The sequence below is a fragment of the Melanotaenia boesemani genome, chromosome 2 (genome assembly GCF_017639745.1).
Source record: "Melanotaenia boesemani isolate fMelBoe1 chromosome 2, fMelBoe1.pri, whole genome shotgun sequence".
NCBI lineage: Eukaryota > Metazoa > Chordata > Actinopteri > Atheriniformes > Melanotaeniidae > Melanotaenia > Melanotaenia boesemani.
In genome coordinates, this window is record NC_055683.1 from 33,929,243 (window position 1) to 33,946,085 (window position 16,843).

At 38.8% G+C, this 16,843-nt stretch overlaps 1 protein-coding gene across 3 annotated transcripts; it reads left to right on the forward strand.

The window, feature by feature from the left end:
- Nucleotides 1-167: 167 nt before the first annotated feature.
- On the forward strand, nucleotides 168-16,671 carry si:ch211-51c14.1 (protein kinase C and casein kinase substrate in neurons protein 3). 3 transcript variants are annotated; one of them, XM_041969929.1, is made up of 10 exons: nucleotides 168-397; nucleotides 3,535-3,602; nucleotides 8,684-8,840; nucleotides 8,934-9,169; nucleotides 10,352-10,507; nucleotides 11,589-11,764; nucleotides 12,561-12,681; nucleotides 12,777-12,847; nucleotides 14,473-14,552; nucleotides 14,748-16,671. In XM_041969929.1, exons 2-10 carry the CDS (start codon nucleotides 3,543-3,545, stop codon nucleotides 14,855-14,857), a joined length of 1,167 nt encoding a protein of 388 aa, XP_041825863.1. In that variant the 5' UTR covers nucleotides 168-397; nucleotides 3,535-3,542; the 3' UTR covers nucleotides 14,858-16,671. The 3 variants fall into 3 exon arrangements, with proteins under 3 accessions (XP_041825863.1, XP_041825874.1, XP_041825883.1); XM_041969940.1 differs by lacking the exon at nucleotides 168-397 and adding an exon at nucleotides 640-785; XM_041969949.1 differs by lacking the exon at nucleotides 168-397 and adding an exon at nucleotides 4,775-4,950 and having other exon boundaries at nucleotides 3,538-3,602.
- The last annotated feature ends 172 nt before the right edge of the window (nucleotides 16,672-16,843 follow it).

The following is a 16,843-nucleotide window of genomic DNA, read 5'->3' on the forward strand; positions in this document are numbered from 1 at the left end:
TCATTAACACCACTTTGAAGGAGATGAAGAAAGAAAGAAAAATCAGAAAATCCTCAACAAGTGGTGACGTACAAAGAACAAGAGAAGAACTTTCCTGCAGCTGTGTTGGTGAGAGAGGAGGAGAAAGATTTTGGGGGGAGGGAGAAAAAGAGGGAGGGAAAAAAAAAGAAGAAGCCAACTCATCTGACACAACCAGTGGGCCAAAGAAAGGGGAAAAGCGGGAGCAGCACTGTCTAGTACGAATGGAAAATCAAAGTCGGAGAGGGCGAGGAAGAGTGTAAAGAAGAGGACACAGAGAGGAGACGACGCTGAGAGGCTGGAGAGGAGGAAAAAAGTTTTAAACAGCGAAACAAGAGCAGAAAAAAGGGAATCAGAAGAGTCCCCAACTTTCAAAGAGGTGAGGAACAAGTTAGCTTGCAGTGGCTGAATGCTTTTATTTCAGACAGATCTGGTGGACGCAGATCCTATTTCTGCTCTCCGTCCATTTGTTACTATATATTTCCTCTATGCAATGTGTGTGTGTTGAGTTATGTGTGACAGATGAAACGGGGACAGAGGGAGGAGGGAGTGTGTCTGCCAGAGTGTGTGCAGGAGTTTGGTTGACTGCAGCTCCAGATGAACTCTGAGAACTCCACTGAACTCCAGCTTTAGGTGGTTGTTTTTCAAAGGGTAAAGATTTAGCTGCAAGTTGCTGGACAGTTGATAGACTTTTGAGAACTGATGTGCAGAGATTCAGCAAAAATTCTGCAGAACTAATGGTGGATAGTGATCTGCTCTTTTAGATGGTAAGTCATGCTGTACTTATAAAGCATGCTGTATAAAACTGTACTAAAAGGATAGAAAACAAGAATGAAAAGACAAATATTTGACTTCCAAAACATCTTTTAAAGACTAGGCCTGAGTTATTAACATAATATGAATGGGAGGGAAAAGTGGGTCAATCCCACCCTCTTAGAGGATGTTTAACTTGATTATAAAAGCTATGAAATCATAGTTGAAAGGCCTCTGTGGTTGAAAAATTGATTCCAGTAGAGAGATTGAAGCATAATTATTGTGCATGAAACTCTGTGTTAGACATACACCGGATAACAGCAAATCTAGATTCGAGGCTCAAGTTTTCACTCTCATATGAGCTCATATGAGATCAATTGTTCATACACGTGGCACTGATTTGACACAATTCATTTAGTTGTAACCATACTTGAAGATATATACAGTAGATAGTGCAAAAGAATGGCACATTACTGGATAACAGGCAGAGAAAGAAGAGCTCCCTCACCCCAACGTTCCTCTAAAAACCCAGTCATAGCCTGAGGAAAGCCAGGGGACAGGATTAAGGAAGTAAAGGTCAGGGGGTTAAAAGGGAGCCGATTCATTATTTCTGTGACCTAATGCAAATGACTGCATTGTTTAATCTACTGCAAGACCTCTGAACAGAGTGAAAAAGATGAAGATGGCCTGGTAGAGAGTTGGCATTATTCTCTTGCTGGAGCATGTGATACCCCGTGAACAGCAGAACGTGGAGGAAAATCATTGAATCTAATTGTGCGCCTAAAGGGGGGCATTGAGAAGAGATGGTTGCAGGAAGGAAAACAGGCAAGAAATGGAGGCTCTGTCTGGCTCAAATTCAGCTTCATGTGTACTGATTTTAAAAGACTGGAAGGCAAAATTGTGCATAAAAATTAAGCTGGAAAAGTTCCTTTTTTAAACTAGAACTACCTGAGGTCTTAGCTTTGAAAACTGTAACTTTTTGTCACAGGAACAGATCCTCTGGCTCCTCATATTTCCTCTAACATGGTTTCAAATAATTGACAGCTGTGTGCACAGAAGTCTCCTCTGCAGGGAGAAGCTTTGGATGGAGAGCTGATGCACAGCAGAGGAGGAACCTCTAAACATTATTCAATCAAGTTTTCAAGCTAAGAGAAGATCACGCAACCAAGCATACAAGTGGGTGGGCAGGACTCCAACAGGGAGGCCATATAGGAAAAAAAGGAAATGATTGTGTTTCTCTTGCTAACAGAGACATGACGGTAGTAGATGGGATCCATGTGACTGACCACAATGGTTTGTGTGGCTAGCTCCACGTTGGGAGCAGCCGGGGCTGCTAACACCAAGGCTTGGGTCTGTCTCAGCCTAAACTGAGTCCTTACTCTTTACAAACAAATGTCTGAAATATCTCTATTTTTCTTACACCTTTCTCTAAAAATAAAACTGGTTACAGACCATATTTGCCCACATTTTCATGCTGGCTATCACGTAAAATCAACTGGTAGATTGGCTATTCTAAACTGGATCATGTACTGGATCATGGAAGAACTTTTTGAGTTTGGTTTATTTTCAGCTTCAATGTGAAAATCGGGATTAACTGAGTTTCCTTAATACAGTCACTGAAAACTAAATATGACATGTTGTCCCCACATTATATCTAGATTAGCATTTTTACGTAGCTTCATTCTAACATCAGGTCAAGAGCCTTACATAAAGTTAGCATTTACTTTCACAGACATAACCTCTTCTAGAACTGTGCAGCTGAATGTCAATATTTTTAAAAGACGACTAGGATGCTACTTTCAAATTTACTTCAAACTGGTGTAGAGATACTGGTAACCCATGCATGTCTAAAAAAGATGTTACTGTCCTTCTTCTCCAATGATCTGTTAATTACCTGAGGTGGCACCAGGGGTCCAATCAGATTTCGGAGGTCACCCTGGCCACCCTTCTAGCTCCGCCCCTGGTAGAGATGGTTTGATTTACTGGTTCCTGCTTTCAGGACACCTTCCAGTGGAGGCGTTTTGAAGGTTTTCTACAGGAAGAGGTCTCAGGGCAGACCCAGTACCTGCAAGAGAAATAATATCTCTCAGCTGAATCTTTTCCTCTTCTGAAGAGCTGGGGAGAGGGAAGCATGAGGATCTCTGGTTTTGGCTAAACACCAGAATAAAACAAATCCACCACCATGGGAAATAAGTAAATGCAGATGACAGGATGTGTTGAACCTTAACTCCTGTTTATTTTAAGACAGCTCATGTTGCAGTGTTGGGAACGCTGAGAGAGTACAGCTCATGCTTGCTGGTGTTGTCAGAGTTCATGATTAGTAACCACTGTACTCCTGCTGGTTCAAATTTACTGTTCAAATCAACTTCCAAAGCCAATTCCAGCTCTTTCAGGGGGAATACAGAGCCTCCATTATATGATTCACTCACTGACATGTGTTACACCTGCTGCATTTCCTCATATTAGTCCTGACAAGTCTGTTATCTGAGGCGTGGTCTCGTATGATTGAGCCTGAGACTGATAAACATCACTGATTCCCAGGTCTCATAGGAACTGGAAAGTTATTTCCAAAAGTAATAGTTGGGTTAACAGAAGAGAAATTGGTACATGTGAAGAAAAAGAAATACAGTAATGTCACCCTTTACATTCATTATGATCAGTGTATTCATGAGTTTATCCAGCATGTGGAGAGATGAAGTGAATGCAAATGTCAGTGTGCAGATTAACAGCCATAAACTCACCATGTATACTTTACTTTCTCAGAGAGCACGATGTCGACGCTGTCATCTGAAAGCAGCCCTGAGGATGTGAACAATCGCAGCTTCTGGATGGTATGTGCACTATACATGCGTGTGTGTTTTGATGGAAAGATAGGTTTTTACTCTGTTTGTCGAGTCAGTGCCTTCTAGTCAAAACAGACCAAATAGTTTTGTCCTTCAGTTTGCGGGTCTCTGTGAACAAAGCTGTGTTTTCATTTTTAAGTTTTTTTTTTGTGATAGTGTTCAGCTCATTGGCTGTTCTGTTTTATTGTTTATATTTGCTTGACAAAGTGGATTGGGGTCACCTCTCTTGAGAGTTTTACTGCAGCAGAGCTGCATTGCATGATGATTGAATCTTTTCCTCTAGATAAAGAAAAGCTCCGTTTAATGGTAGGTTGAAAATATGAAATAATTAGGTAAATTTGATGTTAGAGTAGTTTGATAGTGTCTGTAAGATGTGGAAGACTGCCTTTCTTTGTTTAATTTGAGTGTGTTACAGCTTTAACATCGTCTTTGTCTCCTGTTGGCCTTGATTGGCTGTCCCACTTTCATCTCTCCCCTCCTGTAATTTTGGAAGCCTCCTGTTGTGTTGATGTGTTTCCAGGCCAGTTCCTGTCTGTGTCATCCTGCCGTTATGCTCGAGGGCTGTCTGTCATTATACTGCAAACTTAGGCTCTTTGCAAAGTCATCACACAGTAAAAAGGTTTGCGGTTGTGTCTGCAGAGTTGAAGCCTGGGCTGTTTGTTCACGCTGCTGCCCGGTCCTTATACCATCCATATTAAACTTTTTAAATATTTTAAAGCAGGTCATTGCATTTTAATTAAGATCTCCAACACATTTTTTTGGGCTTTTTTAAGTGTAAAACAAATTTTTTCTGTTTTTAATCTGCAACAGACTGAATATTAAACTGGGTTAGCAGTGATTCTTGACAACGGAAACTAGTTAAAATTGTTTATAAAAACAGACAGATTCACAGCTCGAAATTTTCTATTTATCATTCAAAGACAATTCCTACCGGATCAGGAAAACTAATCATCAGCTGACTCAACTGAACAATTTGATAAAGAGAAGACTGTCTGCATATGACTCCCCAGCAGTCTTTCCCTCCTCTGACATCCTGCTCTTGTAGTTTTAATTATGTATTGTGTACAATATAAGAAATTCTCTACAAATGGTGAAAATGGGCTGCTTCAGCAGACTTCCACAAGGATTTTCTTCTGTGCTTCTTTTTGTTGCTTGAACAGATTCTCTAGTAGCAGATTTTCATCTGCCTCTGAGATTGGCCAACTGGGTCTTTGCAGCGCTGGCCTCGAACTGGATTCCTCAGCTGTTTCTGCTTAATTCACAGACGAGAGAGGAGATTCAGTGCAAACCACAACAGAGGCAGAGAAAAAGAAAGGAAAGAGAGAGATGAAAACAAGTAGGGCACTGATGTGAGACGCCCCAACTGATTCTGACTGAAGTATTAACGATTTCAGTGTTTCATTGAGAGCTGTGATTTCTGTGACTGAAGGCTGTTAGTGTGAGGATAAATCACTTTTATGGTCAATGTGGACATTTTATACATGTTCTACCTGAACTTCAATCCACTATGGCAGCCAAGTGGTCCTTGAAGTGTACAGAAAATGGAAAAAAAAAAGTTTTTTTTAACAGTTAAGCAGAAACAGATGTGGCAAAAATGAGGAAATACAAGCGTAAGAGTAAGAGAATTGTGAAAAGTTGGGTGTATTCTGTTGAAGATGCCTCACATATTGATTAATCTACCACTCATAGCATTCATTTTCACATTTGATTTACATTATTTATGTAAAAGTTCAACTGCTTGACCTTTCTGATGTGCTTGCATTTAATCAACCACTGATTTAGACTCGTGTTTAAGTCTAATACTTTGTTGATTAGCAGTGAAGAACAAAGTGTCTTAAGTGGGTGAATTCAAGTCACTGCTGGGAAAAAGATCTGATTACATTTATCAGGGTTTTTTCTTTACGTTGTTAAAAAGTATAAAACATGCAGGAAATATTTATACAGTAGCAGCGTAATTGACATGATGCTGCTAGATTTGCTCTCTGTTTTAAGCTTGATCACGTCCCCAAATCTGTTTCATAGATCAAACTTTTAAAAAATGTCAGCCTTAAGAAGCTCCTGTTCTCTTCAGCTGCTCAGTGCTATCTACATGAAGTGCATTACCTCAAATGATTTAACAAAGTGTGACAACACAGTATGCGGTGTCTTTGGACCAGCTGTCTACACGTGTCAGTGACTAACAGATCTGACAGAAAGCGAAGATGAGAGTAGGAGTGAGCGCAGAGCAGGAGCTGATGGCAGCTGCCAGGAAAATTGCAGAGATTTCCAAAGTCCACATCCACAAACAACACACTTGCTGCAAATATGTTATTACACTCAGGGCCGAGCCTCTGCTGCAACCATGGTTGTCTGCTGGTTGTCTTCCCTCTCCGTCTGGCAGTGGTGGCGAGGCCTTGTTCCTCGTGCCCGCCGGCTACACCCACATCGCTGCTGCCAGTTAGCGAGTTTTACCACAGGAAACCGAATACCAGTAAAGTGTTGTTTGAGGGACACGAGGGTTGACCTGAGACGGCTGCAGCAGTGTCACAGCTATGTTAGGAGGGTGGAGCCTTATTAACTGCTTTCTTTTCATGTCTGCAAGTTCCAGCTCAAAGTTTTGTGCACTGGGAAGATTCGCCGTGACTCAAACTGTTGCAGAGCAGTCAGTAACAGAGTAGTTTGACTTTAGAGGAAACAAAAGTTCCCTTTTTTTCTAGAGTTAGATTAAAATTGATCCCAGAATCACACTTTATGGAACTCCTTGTTAGCTTAGCTTAGCTGACTAGGAACAGTTGCCTGGCAACCTCTGTGAAATTATGATTCCTGGCCAAGAAATGTTCTGGCAAATGTCCCATTAAAATAAATGATCTTTTTACACTTTGATCTTTGTATGGATTAAACAAATGAGATGTGTTAACTATAGCGCCTCAGAGGTGCTGGCAGGTGGGTGATGTTACCTTTAAAGAAACCTTGCCAACTGCTCATAGCCACTAGCGGCACGATCTTTTTCTGAACGCATCAGAGCAATGTTTGTCACAGTTTAATAGTCAGATATCAGCTGTGAGCTGCATATGAATGGCTGTGGCTCAGCAGAAGAGTGAGCTTTTCATTTTCATGTCAGGTTTGCAGCTGGTTACATATTAAGGCAGATGTAATAAGCTGTGATTTGACAGGTCAGTGGTGTGTTTGACAGGTATATGTGGATTTAAAATAATCAGTTCAATCTCAAGTTTAACTTTGTTAAGTTTATTTTCATCAGCATTATAACACAAAGTGAAAAATTGGAAGGAAAATGGCAATAAGATCATTTATTATTTATTTCTTTTTTTAAACATAGGCCTACATAATCCTCAGAAACCATATTTGGTTCCCTCACCTGAAACAATCCCTGGATGCTGGCTGGTACTTTGCTGAGTTACTCTGTATATTAACTGTGCTGTTGTAAGGTCAAATAAATCTTTGAATTTAAGTGCTTTCAGTAATTTAATGAAGGGTTGGTTGGTTGGTTGTCTGAAGTCAGCATTACACGCAATTTATCATGGTCTCTGGACGTTTTGGCTTAGTAGATATTTTACTGTCCTATTGGTGTTCTTTGTCTCAGCCCTGTCTGGTTTCCAGTTTTATTTTTGTTGTTTGTCCTCTTGTGTATTCTGTTTTGTGCTCTGCTTCCCATTCATTAGCTAACTGCTAGATTAATTGTAATTTCCTAGTATTTTCCTCATCTTTGTTGTTTACTTCTTAGATTAATTTAGTTGCTTTTTAGTTTTCCTGCCTGCAGAGTCTTTGTTTTTATGCATTAAACCAGCGTTCCCTTCATCCACCTTCCTGCTGTGTATCTGCCTGCGTTTGGGTCCTGCTTCCGTTTTATTCTGACACAATTTTTATAGCTTTTTTCTGAAAGATGTCTCTTGGCTCTGTGTTTGTTTGATGTGTTCTCTCAAACTTCCACACAGAGGTCATGTATGGGAGTATAAATAGACTGAGCAGGTTACTGCAATTTATTTAACCTAATAACATTTATACGAGACTTCCAGTTTAATTTGTTGTCTATTTTTATTCAAGTAAATTTTATTTGTTACCTTTCTATTTGTATTTTGTAGTAAAAGTAATCTTCAAATATTATAGCTTTCAGTTTCTTTGTTAATTCACAAATTTATAAATAAAATAAACAGAAATGGTCCCAGCACAGACCCTTGGGGAACCACACAGATAACATTCTGTATATTGGATTTTGTATCTTGTAATTCTGATAAATAACTGCTTATCCATACTGTTCCTCTAATTCCATACCTTTGTCATTTTATCAAACCAATCATGATCTACAGTATCAAAACTTTATTTTAATCTCACAAAAAGTTTCTTCCTATACATTAGAAAAAGAGAAAGAATCCATTAATTTTTCTTATTTTACACATTTCCCTTTTTTATCTTTAAAAAGACATAAACAAGAACGTAGAGGAGTGTCTCCAGTTTTAAAAAAAAAAAACAATGGTCCTTTTCAGGTAGCAAAATGATGGAATAACACACATTATTTTTACCCAGAGGACATTCTGGACCTTATTTTGATATTTAACTTTCATTTTCATTTGTTGGTTTCTCATCATTTGCAGTGTGGATAGCTTAGACACAATTTGCCAAGGCTTCTAGAAAAGATTATATATCTGTTAAAAAGTGACTGTGTCGTTAGGTCTACAGTCTGTTAGAAAGCTTTGACCTTTCAGATGATAATTCCTGAACCATCCAAGAAGGAAAAAATAGTGATGCATACACAGCCATACTTAATAAGTGTCTCTGTTTAGCAAACTGTCAGCCACAGAACAATTCATATGACTATCACTGTCCTGGTAACATTATTCTGTTGTATTATTAATGAATTAGGTAGAAACTGCAGTAATCAGCTGCAGTGGAAGTATTGCAGTATGTGTTTGTATTGTCTGCTATTAATGGTAAAAAAAAAAAAAAAAAAAAAACTGCTGACCTCCTGTGACTTCAGCAAACCAAACATTTAAAGAGAGTCTAAGTCTAATTGACCTCTCTACTCACCCCATGTTTATTCTCATCCCTCCTCCTCTCTCTTTGTGTCTTGGTAGCCTGGGAACTATCAGCGCACAGTGAAGCGCACAGAGGATGCTTTCCAGGCCTGTAATGACATCGTGGCATGTTTCCAAGAGAGGGCACGCATGGAGAGGCAGTACGCTCAGCAGTTAAGTGAATGGAGCAACAAGTGGAAACCAGTAGTAGACTCCAGTAAGTCAAGAAGCTGCTAAACCAGTAGCAAACATATAAACAATTATCATAAAATCTTTGTTTCATCGAAATAATGATCACTTCCTCCCTCAGGTCCTTTATACGGCTCTCTTCTGAAGGCTTGGCAGTGTTTTCTGTCCTCCGCTGACCGGCTGGCCTCCTTACACGCCTCCATCTGTCGCTCTCTGGTGTCGGAAGATGGAGACCGGGTCAGGACCTGGCAGAAGGACACCTTCCACAAGAAATTATTTGGAGGCTTTAAAGAGTCTCAGGACATCGAGACAGGCTTTGCACGTGCTCAGAAGCCGTGGGCCAAACGCCTTAAAAAGGTAAGATTTGATAGTGTATGCTGTCTGCAAAACAAATATGCCTTTACCACATTGTTATGGCTCTTTTTTTCTCTATTTATACATTTTAAAGTTTCTCAACAGAGATCCTTGTATTTAATTTTTACTTTTGTAAACAGTAATTTAGCACAGAAATTTGAAATGACATTTATCAGCTGTTTCTATTAATCTGTTTTCACCATTTCTATAAACTTAATAATGAGCACGATCTGTTGTACACGCACTGAAAATTATGGTTAACAATCCTGAAGCCTTCGATATGTAGTAATGAGCCTGGTTTCTTCTGAAATATAAGCCAATCTGTCATCTGTTTTATGTTTTACTCATCAGTTTATGTTTGCAGCTGTTTACTGAATTGTGAGACTTTGCACCCATAAATTATGTAGTTTGTTTCTCTCAGTAAAGTTTACACTGGGTGCCATCTAAATTAGGCAAAATAACATCTTTAAACCCATATTTTCGCTCTCTAATTCACCTCAATCCACTTCCACACATCCATCCTGCACAATCATAATCATCTACTACAGACATGAAAATTAGTGTTTGTTTTTTAGCGTTTTCTTTCACATTCCAAACTCATATTATCCCATCTGAACCAAGACTTCGTCACTGATTAGAGACTTCCAGGCCAACCAGTTCTGCTGAGTTTTTCACAACCGTTCAAAGCAATGAGTCACTTGAATTGTTGCCTTGAAGACCTGAGGCACAATTATAGTTTCATTTTAGGAGTGACTGTAGCATCACAAAAATGGCCCCGATTTAAGGCCTATATGTAGAAAACAGAGCCCCAAAGAATGAGTTTATTCTGCAGGATGTTTTTAGTCAGGTTTATCTTTATTTAAAAGGTTTTGAAGTGCTTTTGAGTGGAATCTGTGGTTAATATTGTTTGAATGCAATTCTACCTGACACCAGAACCAACTACTCATTTTAATCCAGTCCAAGTGTGTGTATAGGTATATTTTATCTCTCCTTTTTATTTTTATCTGAACAAGAACACATTTATTGTTGTTTTTTCACTGCACAACTGGTTGAGAATAATATCTTTTTTTATGCACGAGAAAATTACAGTAAGGAAATCTGATGTCTTATATTTTTCTGATAACAGTATGTTTGATTTTGCATACAACCCCTTGTAAGTAAAAATATGTTGTGCTTTGTCTCCAGCTGGACAAAGCCAGAAGGGCATATCACAAGGTGAGTCGCAAGGAGCAGGCAGCCAGGGAGCGAGAGGCACATGCTCAGGGAAACCCAGACGTCGCCATCGACAAACAGAAGAAGATCCAAGAGGAGAGAGAGTTAGTTCAACAGGAATCCGAGAAGGTGTGAATGTCAGCTCTTTCTGATGTTTGCTGGGTTTCATAAAGTTTTAAAAAGACACTGATTTTCATCTGTTCCAGCAGCTTGTCTGTTGTTGAAGTTAAATGACCTCAAAGCCAATATTTTCACACAGTTGATAAAACCTCTAAAATAAATGATAAGAATAAAATGCAATCAGGACCCAGTACTGGAGTTCTTGGAAGATACTTTCTGTGTGACTGATGTTCAAGAGGGACAGCACGTGCTCCATTAATTGTATTCTCAGGGGTTCAATCGGTGACACACACTGAACATCAAAAATGTTTCTGATGGCCAGGCCAGCGCTTTGACATAAGAGGCCCGTTATAAAGCCCTTTGTCTGTTATAATGGTAAAGTACAATGAAGGGAAGTTTATCTATCTGCTTTGATGGATGGTTTGATCATTTTTTCCTGCTTTCACTTTCAAAGCTACAATGTCTAACAATAGCAAAGACCTATGAGAAAAATATCATTTAACATTAAACTATGTTTCCAGTAGCATAAGTGATCTGCTTGATGATCTGTTATGTTTTTATTACTTTAGAGTAAGCTGCGTTTCGTCGGGTATGGTTAAGAGGGAGACAAAGAAGAAAGAGGTGGATGTATACAGCTTTGTGAGAAGTTTTGGGGTACACATTTGAGAAATTGTGAATCTGCCCTATCAAAGAAGCAAAAACAGGAAGGGAATTTAGGATTAACTCATCTGGCTTTTCTCTGATAAAAGAATTTCTGATATTAAAGATGATTAATGCTTTCTCTCCAACATGTAATATAGATGCAATCTGCTGCTATATAACGAGTGCGCGGCAATTGTAATGAAACTCCAACTTGGACACTAGATATAAATAACTGTTCCTTTGAACTACAACAAATCAGAATTAAAAAATCGGAGCATCATGAAGCTTTTAGAAAAGAGGGATGATTTTCTGTTTTTTTATGCTACTTTGCTGGACTGACATTAGACCCTACTCTTTAGAAAAGATGATTTCATCCATGTGAGGGGAAATCTTGAACTTAGATCAGTTATTCACATGTATCTGTAATCCTGGTTTGAAATGTGCACAGGTTCGTGCCCGCTATGAGAAAGTCCTGGAGGAGGTGAATCGCTACGCTCCTCGCTACATGGAGGAGATGGAGTCCATCTTTGACCAATCCCAGGACGAGGAGCGCAAGAGGATCATGTTTCTCAAACAGGCCTTCCTCTCCATCCACAAACACCTGGACATTACCAACGATGAAAGGTGAACTGTGATGCTACTAAACAGGTGTTACTGTCCCTGCTAATTAGAAGATTAATATATGGTTAAACAAGTAGAACCGATTAGTTTTATCTGTGATCTCCCCAGCCCCATGACTTGCTGTGTAGAGTTAAGTGTCCTAAAATCAATAATCTGACTTTATTCCACCTTAATTAAAGGTTGTTTCACTACATATTAGCACATAAGTGTTTCTTAGTGACTCACTTCTACTCTAATAAAGGGAATAATAGATAAGACGTCAGTTTAATTACTTTATAAAATCTGCTGGAACCACCGGCGGCTATAAAGTAAATGAGAAAAATCATAAAACACTATCAAACTGATTTATTCGGGAGAACACTTTATTTAAAATTTCCTGTGCAGGCAGATGATTTCCCAATTAGAAATTTAAATAAACATTTTCTGCAATAATCATCCAGATGTCACAGGATACATGCATTTTTCTGCTCATTATACTCATCAAACCGGAATTATGAGGCATGATGGAGCTCGTTTTAACATAAAACTTTCTGTTATAGCCTGATTTTTTTTATGTTTTACTATATGAAATTTGTCTTAAACATTCTGACTGAGTACAGAAATGAGAAACATCTTGTAATGAGAGCTATTTGATGTTTCTCTGGCTCAGATCTTACTGTGTTTGACTTGTCTGGTTATTACAGGAGAAATAGCTTCTTCCAGCCTCTATTTACTGCAGCCAAGTCATCTGAGTAATGAGACTGCGTAATGTAAAGCAAATTGAGATCTAAGTTTTAGTTTATTCATTGTACGTCTTTAGTGTGAGGGCAGTGTACAGTGAGCTCCACAACACACTGATGGCCATTGATGAGCAAGAGGATCTTCGCTGGTGGAAAAACACCCACGGACCCGGCATGCCAACCGACTGGCCACACTTCCAGGTGTGTTGTTTTTCATTATTTGTATAATTAACTTAATTCTGTGGATTTGAATGTAATGTTATATAATGTTATATCTTCATACCAATTGTTCTCAGGAATGGACACCTGAAAAGAAAAATAAAAAAGGGAACAAAGAAGTGGAAAAGAAAGAAACAATAGAGAAAAGGTGAGTATGAGCATCATACTTCAGCCCATCATGTAAAAAAAAACAAGGTCTCATTTTATTAAACACCTGTTACACTGATTCCTCTTTCCTTATGTCCCTACCTATCTGCATGTTATAGCACTTTACTGCCACTTGGGGGCAGTCTCAGAAATATTTGGACCCATCTAAGCTAAGAATGGCTTTTGGTTGTTTCTTGATGCACGCTCACTGGTCCTCTAGTTTTGTTCTGCTGTAGGGAAAGATGGAGGTCATAGAGGACAGAGACCTGCCTGAGGCAGAGAAAAACTAAATAGCCTAGCACAGCTGTTGTCAGCATCGGTTGCTGTCAGCTCCTCCTGGCTGGACCCAAGTAATAATCAGTCAGCATGCAGCTTAGATGTAGCATCATCCCTGAGGACTATGCACGGTTAGGTTTTTGAAGAACTCTAGAGAAGTAGTCAGCACTTATCAAAGACCCCCAGATCCTTCACTCTGTGTGTGGTAAGATCCACAAAGGCAGGTAACTCCATGTTGTCGTGATCAAGCGCTAGGATGCATGAAGGGGAGGGGAAGGAAGACATGACTGCGCATAGCAAGAAATGACATTTTGTAGTTTTGCATGAGAAAAGATTGATGTGAAATTTCAGATTGAATTTTTTAAAAAACAATCTGCCATTTCCACTTCTAGAGAATAAAACCTTGTCAAATACTTGCTGAAAATAACCACCATCATGCAACTCTTCAGGTTTTCTGGTTTATGGTCAGTTCAACTGGTTTATTTATCAAGTACTCTTGAGGTATTAGTGTCTTGGTGGTAACCACAAATCTGTTTACAACAGCCTCACATAGTCACCCCTACTACAACAAACTATGTTGCCTCATTCGTTTTATTTTAAACATGACAATGGAACTGAGACTTGTGCCCATCTTCTCTCCAGATTTCTAAAGTAAAACTACTGAACTTTAAAAGAGTTTCACTCTAACGCTCTACGGCTAATTTAGCATCTATCTTGCTTCTTGTCTCTCCTCTGTGATCTTTCAAAACAGTAAAAGTCCGTCCACTCTTGTTTTATCTCTTGCTTTGACTTTTGCAATAATGTTCTCTTGGGTTTCTTTGATAAATCAGCCATGATGCTTGTTCAAAACAATCAATGAGTCGATATCCTGGTGGTGTGGTGCCCTAATGCAGCTGTCACGTGAGGCCAGAATAAAAGCTTGTGAAGTGCAGTTTCTCAGCCTTGGAACGCTGCAGGACTACTACAGATCCAGGATTGTACATATTTAATATCACTGGACTATCAAAATGAGTCAAAAGCAGGAGTTTTCAGGTCGGAAAGTTTTGTAGTGTCGCTTTAAGATCACTTCAAATACAGATAATGCTAATTGTTTCCAGCATAAAAGACATTCTGTGCACTGGCCTTCATTTGAATGCAGATATTTTGAAAGTAAAAGCTCTTATCTGAAGCCTGTATGAAGCTTACATGAATGCAAATAAGTCACAAAAAGAAAACTGACTAAATCTGGTGCCAGAATCTTGTCATTTGCCTAAATAATCTTGCCGTTATTCAGATGTTAGCAAGATTAGAAGCTGTCTAGCTGAAACTGATCAAACATCCATCTGCTCCTGTCTGTGTTTTGTCCTCTAGTGTGATGATTGGTGGAGTGAAAGTAAGAGCTCTGTATGATTATGTGGGCCAGGAAACAGATGAGCTGTCCTTTAAAGCAGGTAAACACTAAAACAAATATCACACAACTGTGTGCAGCATTAATTAGAAGCATTACCAAGATTATTATGTGAAATGTATATCATGCTCGACAAATGGCTTGTTGACTGATCAAATACCAACTTTCAGACTAAACAACTTCAAGAAATGGAAGCTGAAATGGCTTTTAAGAGTGAAATGTCTCTTCTTCCCTGTAGGTGAGGAGTTTTTGAAGGTTGAGGATGAAGATGACCAGGGCTGGTGTCGGGGGATGAAGGATGGTGGCTGGGAGGGGCTTTACCCTGCTAACTATGTGGAGGTGGTATAGTTACTGTGTGAGGACTGAATATGGAAAATCTTGATGTTCACGTGGTTCGTCTATCAGCTTGACTAAACGTCTAAATGTCAGAAAGATCAAAGCAGTGCTGTAAAAAAATCAACACCATGTAGCTGTTAGCCAAAGATGAGCATCCAATCACACTTTGGTGGCTAATTTGGCTCAAAGAGAGGTTTAAAACTGAGCAGGGTTGTAATCTCTTGAAGGAATTTTTCTTTTTTCAAATGTTTTAATATATACAGTATGCAGAGACCATTTGTATCAGACACACATGTATACAAGGCTTTCATATAAGTAAAATAACCATTTGCTGGAACCTAAAGGTACACTAACACATATGGTGCTGAAATTATGGAGTTTTCTTTATTTTTTTATTACCACAACACTTTGACATTAAAATGCTCACAAAGCTTCACAGCACAAAGTATGAAGAGAGTAATTATAATTAATCTGAAGCAGCCGTACACTTAGAGACAGCGAGGTAGATTTCTCTTCTGTTTCTGTGGCTTAAAGGAAAAGGTTGAAGTCATGAGGAATGGTTTTGTTTGTGTTTGAACCTTCAATTTGAGAAAAATAAGACTGACAACAGTTTTCATCTCTGTGTTGTGACCCCAGGAGAAACTGCTAATAGCAGCATCAATAAATGTCCATGGGCCACCAAGGATGTTTTAGTTTTTATTTATTTTTTATTATGATTATTTAAAGCATTTTCAAAAATGCTTTAAACTAACAGTTTATCATTTGATTAGCTTCTGAAAGTGAAAGGAGATGGTCCTAAAACCAGAGAATTAAAACCCAACCCTGGATTTTTTTTAGCACAACTAAAAAAGCAAGTTCAAGTGTACTGTGAAAAGAAAATGAAAATAACTCTTTTGGCTGTTTATATGTGAGGAATCTCAAATGAAATGCAGTTAACAGGTAAATTGAACTGCAGTACTCATAAACACATTTATTCTTATTGCTTCATTACCAACTTGGATTGACTGACTTGTTTCTTTCTTCTGTGTGTTTTGTTGTTTAATCAGTTATTTGCTGACAAAAACAACAAAGGAAGCTGATGAAAAGAGTACCCTGCTTCAAGGCAAGCTATTTTCATCCAGGTTTCAAGTATACTAAGTACTATATTGTCAGTTAAATGATATATTAGAGGTACATGAGGATTTCAATTAAATGGACAGTTGGTAGTTCAATCAATGGCTCACAATGAATGTGTAAAATGGTCCTGATGGCTGGGTGGGTGCTGGGTCATGCTCAAATGCTTGAATAAGAAACTCATTTTAAAGCCCTTTTTCTGTCAAGGATGCAGTAAAAGTGATGTCTGTTTCTCATTTTCACATTTTGATATATCAGCAGGTTCCTCTCAATTTTTTGCCATTCCCGTTTTCCGATGCTAATGGATCAGGATGATTATAATTTTGGGATTTTGATTATCGATGTTCTCGGAAAAAAGAACCCAGGTCAAAACATTATTGTGATCCAGTGCTATCTCTGTGGTCCATGTTTGGAGATGAAACTGATACCACTCGTCTGCACCAGGACCTCAGTCATACTTTTCAGCATGTCACGCTGTTCCATTAAGATAAGACTGGGGAGCATATGTTTTTTCTTCCTCTATTATCTAACTATGTGTTGCTAGATTGTGTGTATGATATCTGAAAATGGAAGTATCTTTACCAAAGTATAACAACATGCTGCGCTTGTCTTGTTCAAAGCCTTCTTCAATATTCTGTCTGTGCTACTATTTTATTTCTTATGTAAAAACTATGATTTTACAAATAAAATTTGAAGCTCACGACTCAAAACAATTCATAACATTTTTGTGAGTCATTGTGTGAATGCATATAGGCCAGCATTTGCAGAGGAGATCACTTTAAAGCCGTGGATTTGTGTTGAGCTAAGTTCAGGTCAAATGTTGCTCTTCATTATGATGAAGCCACCGTGGAGCCAGATGTGCACTGACATCAGCACATGGCCGTC

What these genes read in the sequence shown, in the direction of transcription:
- si:ch211-51c14.1 (XM_041969929.1), top strand. Translation starts at nt 3,543, where the DNA reads ATGTCGACGCTGTCATCTGAAAGCAGCCCTGAGGATGTGAACAATCGC. An exon ending in ACAATCGCAGCTTCTGGATG is followed by an intron (nt 3,603 to 8,683) that starts GTATGTGCACTA and finishes GTGTCTTGGTAG; the next exon opens with CCTGGGAACTATCAGCGCAC. An exon ending in GACATTACCAACGATGAAAG is followed by an intron (nt 11,765 to 12,560) that starts GTGAACTGTGAT and finishes GTACGTCTTTAG; the next exon opens with TGTGAGGGCAGTGTACAGTG.